The sequence below is a fragment of the Erinaceus europaeus genome, chromosome 12 (assembly GCF_950295315.1).
Source record: "Erinaceus europaeus chromosome 12, mEriEur2.1, whole genome shotgun sequence".
Classification (NCBI taxonomy): domain Eukaryota; kingdom Metazoa; phylum Chordata; class Mammalia; order Eulipotyphla; family Erinaceidae; genus Erinaceus; species Erinaceus europaeus.
Window position 1 is genome coordinate 50284105 of NC_080173.1, and position 6387 is coordinate 50290491.

At 59.1% G+C, this 6387-nt stretch overlaps 1 protein-coding gene across 1 annotated transcript; it reads left to right on the plus strand.

Moving 5' to 3' along the window:
* The first annotated feature begins 2400 nt into the window (after positions 1–2400).
* Positions 2401–5395, plus strand: NEUROD2 (neuronal differentiation 2). Its single transcript, XM_007530941.2, has 2 exons — positions 2401–2524; positions 3542–5395. The coding sequence occupies exon 2, from the start codon at positions 3547–3549 to the stop codon at positions 4687–4689; it is 1143 nt and encodes a 380-aa protein (XP_007531003.1). The 5' UTR covers positions 2401–2524; positions 3542–3546; the 3' UTR covers positions 4690–5395.
* The last annotated feature ends 992 nt before the right edge of the window (positions 5396–6387 follow it).

A 6387-nucleotide genomic window follows, 5' to 3' on the forward strand; every position in this document is an offset into this window, starting at 1 on the left:
GCACTTCACAAATGTCAAAGCAGTGCTGAAGGTGTCTCTCTCTCTCTCTTCCTTTTTATTTCCTCTTCCTTCTCAATTCCGGTCTCTATCCAATGAATGAATAAATACATAGATAAGTAGATAAATTACTTAAAGTAAAGGCCCAACCCTCATTAAAAGAACAGAAAAGACTTTGAGGCTGTGGTCAGACCATTTGGTTCTTCTTCTCCTCCTAGGCGCCATCCTCTGATTTCTCTCCGCTACGCTCACATGGGCCAGACCGGCTGCTGTCGCTGGGGTCTTATTTCCCAAACCCAGGATGCTGAGGCTGAGTATGGGCTTGTAGAAGGAGCTCTGGGCTGGGAGTCAAGCCTCTAGTGATTGGGTCTAGTTCTACTTGTGGTTCCTGGGCAAATCAGTCTCCCTCTTTGGGCCTCTGTGAAAGGAGATGGGGCTGTGCCCTTTGGGGCTCCTGCCAGAACATGGCCAGAAGAGAGCACCATTCCCCTTCTCCAAGGCCTCCTGAGCCTTTGCATGTGCTTCCTCCTTCTACCAGTATCAAATCCATCAGCACACAGTCCCCTCTGAAAGCTCCAAGGAGGAGAAAATAAGACTGACCTCACTTGAGGATAAACCCCACCCCCATCCCTGTACCACCACAATGCTTGACACACAGTTGATATCAGAGTGTATGTATACGTGTGTGTGTGTGTGTGTGTGTGTGTGTACTCTCACACACATTTAAGGTACAACTGACGATGAAGAGTGAGCGGGAACCAACAGAGTGGATCTCAAACACACATACCCAGATCAGAGGGTGGACAGGGGTCTTCCTACAACTGACTATGATTACTTACTCACACACATCTATCTGTCTAAGTGGGTGTATGCAAGTATCTATTTTCCGGCCACCAGTGAGGAACAGGTGTGTGTCTTTCTTTTTTTTTTTTAAACTTTTTTTTTAAATCTTTATTTATTTGATAGAAACAGCCAGAAACTGAGTGGAAGGGGGGGAGTAGAGAGAGGAGACAGAGAGACACCTGCAGCACTGTTTCACCACTTGTGAAGCTTTCCCCCTCCCTGCAGGTGGGGACAGGGGGCTCAAACTCGGGTCCTTGCACACTGTAACATGTGCGCTCAACCAAGTGCGCCACCACCCGGCCCCTGGTGTGTGTGTTTCTGAAGCTGCCTCTCTCAGCTGCTGCCATGGCCTCTGTTTGGCCCAGGGAGAAGGTTGAAAGGTGAGCTATAAGAGCAGCAGTTTCCTACCTGTCTCACCAAGACACCTTGTCTGACCTCCTCAGGACAGGAGTTGGTGTGGTATTGTCAGCAATGTTTGCAGGGGGGTGTCATTCAGAAACTTTGGGCTGCCCCTGGCTACCTCCCTGGAATAAGCCAGCAGAGAAAGCCACTGGTGGACTGGTCACTTGTCTCTCATGGGTCTTGGGGGGAGAGGGGATAGGGAGTGATAAGCTTCTGGGTTTGGATTCCAGACAGAGCCCCTCTCCCAGATGAGGGGTGCAGAGGCTCAACCTAAGGGCTCCTCTCCACACCCACTCTAACATCCACATTCCCCCTCCGAAACACCCAAGGAAATAGCTCCCATCAGCTGACTCCACAGATATACACATGTCCCCACAGACACACACACGCCCATGCAGAGGCACAGACATCCAGGCAAATCTTTCCTTTTCTCTGTCTTTCCCTTGGTTTGAATTTCGTTCAGTCACATATGTTGTGTGTGCGTGCGGGTGGGTGGGGGATGGGCAGACAGGGATGAGGGATGGCTTAGTGCCAACATCTACCTATGGGGCTTGGGACAAGGATGCCCCCCACACCCAACCCAGGAGGGGGCCTCAGCTGTGCCTTTGTGGCTGAAGGCTTCCTCCCTGGGAGTAAAAGCAAGCACAGGGGTCTCCTCCCCAGACCCCAAGGGGTCCAGTCCCTGACCCACCTTAGGGGGGCTACAAGGGAAGAACTGGACAGAGTAGGACCCTGGAAGGCGCAGGAAATGGGGGGTCACTACAGCACCACCCAATTTCTAGTTTTGCCATTCCATTGTTCCCTTGTGGGGGGCTCTATATCCAGGGGGGCAACTCCTCCCACCTCCCTCTCAATCCCTTCGTTCCCTGCGTTGGGCGGGGAAGGGAGGGCAGCAGAGATATTTATTTATTTCCTTTATTTATTTAATTTTTTTTTTTTTGGAGTAGAGAGTGACAGATGGCGGCGGGTCCCGGGGGAGCCGGCTCTCCCCCAATGCAGACGCATGCCAATCACCGTCTCTCATGTGATAGCTGCTGCCCGTGACGTGCCAAGCCCATATGGCCTGGCATAGAGGCTGGTACCCCGCCTGGTAGAGATGCCACACTCGCTCCGCGGTTCGCATGGCGCTCTGAAGACGCCGGCGCCCGCCGCCTTGAGGAGCCGCTGCCCCCGCTCCCTGAAGATGGGGGAACAATGAAATAAGCGAGAAGATTCCTCTTCTCCCCCCTCTCTCTTGCCCCCTCCCCCCTCCCCTCCCCTCTCCCCTTGACTCCTCTCCGAGGTAAGTTGTCCGAAAGGGAGCTAGATCTGACCCGCCGGTGGGGGGTGGGGGGCGACTGCTTCGGCCCACGAGAGGGTCCCCAAATCCCTCCTCCCTGGGAAGATGCCCCCTCGAGGGGTGGGCACCAGAGGTGCCTGAGTTTCCTCTCCCCCAGGGGCTGCAGCTCTGGGGTCTGTGGAGGGAGGTGCCTCTGCGTGCAAGGACTGGGAGGAGACCAGCAGGATCCTGGGGGGCGCGGAGGCTGAGATGAGAAACCCCCCTAGAGTTATCCCGGAGGAGCCTGCGACCTTTCCCCACCACCAAAAGAAAGAAGCAAACAAAACACAATTTCTGCCCCCCATCAACACCGAAATACAACGAGATCCTAAGAGCCGTGTGGGAGGGAGGCAGTTTGGAGGGGGCAAGGGTTGCCTGGCCCTCGCTTTCCTCCCCGCGCCCCAGTTCCTTAGCCCTCGCCGCCCGGAGTGGGCTGTGGGAGCTGGGGACGCCTGGGCTGGAGGAGCCCATCCAGCCGCCTCTGGAATTGGGGCTGCGGGGGTGGGGGCCCAGCCCAAGGCGGCTGGCGGCCAAGTTGCAAATTGGATTAGGGAGCGTGGGGGTGAGCGCCGCGGGCGGGGTGTGAGCCGGCCGGCCGAGGGGCCCGGGCCACCGAGCTGCACCGCGGGGCAACAGTCCCCGCTCGACCGCCCAGCTTCCTCCAGCGCCCGGAGGGCGCGCAGCCTCCCCCAGCGCAGACACCGGCTTCCTAGGACCCCTTGGCCGGCCGGGGCCTCGACCCCCGCAGACCAGCCTGAGGCGCTGGGCGGAGCCGGGGCCCTGGGTCGGGAAGGACCCGGGCTCAGCTGGGCCGGCTCTGGGCGGGGCAGGCGCAGGAGGAGGTGGGGACCCGGGACCCCCCAGCAGGAACTCGCGCCGGCCCCAGGGGGTGGGAACTGGTTGGAGGGGCGGGAGTGACCCCCGCGCGCCCCTCACCCTGTGCTGTCTGTCTCCCCTCCCCGCTCCGCCGGGCGCCCGCAGGCACCATGCTGACCCGCCTGTTCAGCGAGCCCGGTCTCCTCTCGGACGTGCCCAAGTTCGCAGGCTGGGGCGACGGCGACGACGACGAGCCGAGGAGCGACAAGGGCGACGCGCCGCCGCCGCCTCCGCCCGGCCCGGGGGCTCCAGGGCCCGCCCGGGCTGCCAAGCCAGTCCCTCTCCGCGCGGACGACGTGCCGGAGGCAGCGCTGGCAGAGGTCAAGGAGGAAGGCGAGCTGGGGGGCGAGGAGGAGGAGGAAGAGGAGGAGGAGGAAGGGCTGGACGAAGCCGAGGGCGAGCGGCCCAAGAAGCGCGGGCCCAAGAAGCGCAAGATGACCAAGGCGCGCTTGGAGCGCTCCAAGCTGCGGCGGCAGAAGGCGAACGCGCGGGAGCGCAACCGCATGCACGACCTGAACGCGGCGCTGGACAACCTGCGGAAGGTGGTGCCCTGCTACTCCAAGACCCAGAAGCTGTCCAAGATCGAGACGCTGCGCCTGGCCAAGAACTACATTTGGGCGCTCTCCGAGATCCTGCGCTCGGGCAAGCGGCCCGACCTGGTGTCCTACGTGCAGACGCTGTGCAAGGGCCTGTCGCAGCCCACTACCAACCTGGTGGCCGGCTGCCTGCAGCTCAACTCACGCAACTTCCTCACCGAGCAGGGAGCCGACGGCACCGGCCGCTTCCACGGCTCGGGCGGTCCGTTCGCCATGCACCCCTACCCGTACCCGTGCTCGCGCCTGGCGGGCGCCCAGTGCCAGGCGGCTGGAGGCCTGGGCGGCGGCGCGGCGCACGCCCTGCGGACCCACGGCTACTGCGCCGCCTACGAGACGCTGTACGCGGCGGCGGGAGGCGGCGGTGCCAGCCCGGACTACAACAGCTCCGAGTACGAGGGCCCGCTCAGCCCCCCGCTCTGCCTCAATGGCAACTTCTCGCTCAAGCAGGACTCGTCGCCAGACCACGAGAAGAGCTACCACTACTCTATGCACTACTCGGCGCTACCCGGCTCAAGGCCCGCGGGCCACGGGCTGGTCTTCGGCTCCTCGGCGGTGCGCGGGGGCGTCCACTCGGAGAATCTCTTGTCTTACGATATGCACCTTCACCACGACCGGGGCCCCATGTACGAGGAGCTCAATGCGTTTTTCCATAACTGAGACCTCGCGCCTGCCCCCTTCTTTTTCTTTCGCCTTTGCCCGCACTCCTGCCCTCAGCCCCCTCCCCCAGCGCAGGGGCGCCCTCACCTACCCGCGCGCGGGGCGCGGGACGCGGGGCGCGGGGTGCCGGGCCTGCTGCTCTCTTGGCCAGTGCGGGCTTCTTACCTGTGGGTGGCCCATCCCGGGGGGCCTCATTTCCCCCAGGGGCCTCGCCTTCTTTCTCCCCAAGGAATTCCCCTCCCTTTCCCTGGGAGGACATCTCCAGGCACCCCACTTGGGGCACTCCCCGGAGACCCGCCCCTTCCCACTTTCCTTACACTTACTTGGGTTTCCTCTGCCCCTTCTCTCCTCTTCATCCTCCCCTCCACCTTGCAGGCCCAAAGGCACTGGTTAGCGTGCAGCTGAGCTGTGGGATACTGTTTTCCCCTCTCGTTGTTGTTGTTATTATTATTATTGTAATTATTGAAACAGACACCGAGCTGCCGAGGCTAAAAGAGCTGGGCACCCCCTCTTCCTTGAAGAGGGCAGAAGTCGGGGCTCCGGAGCCAGGACCGCCCTCACTCCCAACCCCTAGTCTCAGTTTTCTGGTTTTAACTTTGGCGGGAGGGAATATGGAGTGACAGGAAAGAGAGAGGCCAAGATCATTTGTAACTAGAATCCGTTTTTCCCCTTTTCTTTTCTTTTTTTTTTTAAACAAGCAAACATATTTTTAAAAAAATAAAGGAAAGAAAGAAAAGCTAAGAGGTGACGGAGGCCGAATCGGATCGGAGAGCAAACGCAGTAAGAACTTTTAGAAGCAATAAAAGGCAAAAAGAAAAAAATACTACTACCAATAATAATAATAATAAAAGACACAAATATCTATGCAAGGAGGTTCTGACTGAGCCTAGCGGCCCGGCCCCAGCCCGGCCGGCCCCGGGATGCTGCTCCCACCCGCGGGCCGCGCCGCTCCAGCGCGGATCTGTGCACTTTGGTGAAATGGGGGGGGCCGCGCCGCCCCCACCCCCTCCCCAGGTTCTTACAATCAGTGACTCGGAGATTTGAGACCCCATTGCCACTGCCCTACTCACCCCATCCCCCGCCCGTCCCTGTTGTGCGTCATACTGTTTTTTTTTAATTATTTAAAAAAAAACCTGTTTCCAAATTTGTATGGAATGGCAAACTGTTTGGGGGGTCGGTTTGGGGAGGGAGGGTTTGCATGAGAGACACACACGCGCACCACACCGCACTCACATCCAGGCCCTGTGCAGGCGTCGGAGGTGGGGGGGGGAGCAAGGAGAGTTCCCCGGCCACCCCTCTTCTCTTTCCCTCTTGGGAGAGTGGAGACCGGACAGCCCCGCCCCTGAAAGACCGTGCCTCAGTACCGTGAGCTCAAGGTGGTTGGAGAGGTTTTTTTTTTTTTTTTTTCGAGGCATCCACTTGGCTCTGGCTGGCAGGTGGGCAGGAGAGGGCCAAGGACTATAGGCTTACCCGAAAAAAGGGCAAAAGGAGAAGCTCTCCCCACCAGAGGCAGGAGCTCAGGCATCCAAACCTATGATGCAAAAATGCAAACCGGCAGACAACACACCTACACACCCACCCACACACTCACACGCAATTTTACCTTCCTCTTGTAGCGAAGACGAAAACTCCCGTCGGACACCCGAAGTGCATTGCGTGTTTCTGTTCAGTTCAATGACGATTAATAAATATTTATGT

Coding starts and splice junctions, on each gene's coding strand:
- NEUROD2 (XM_007530941.2), top strand. CDS start 3,547: ATGCTGACCCGCCTGTTCAGCGAGCCCGGTCTCCTCTCGGACGTGCCC.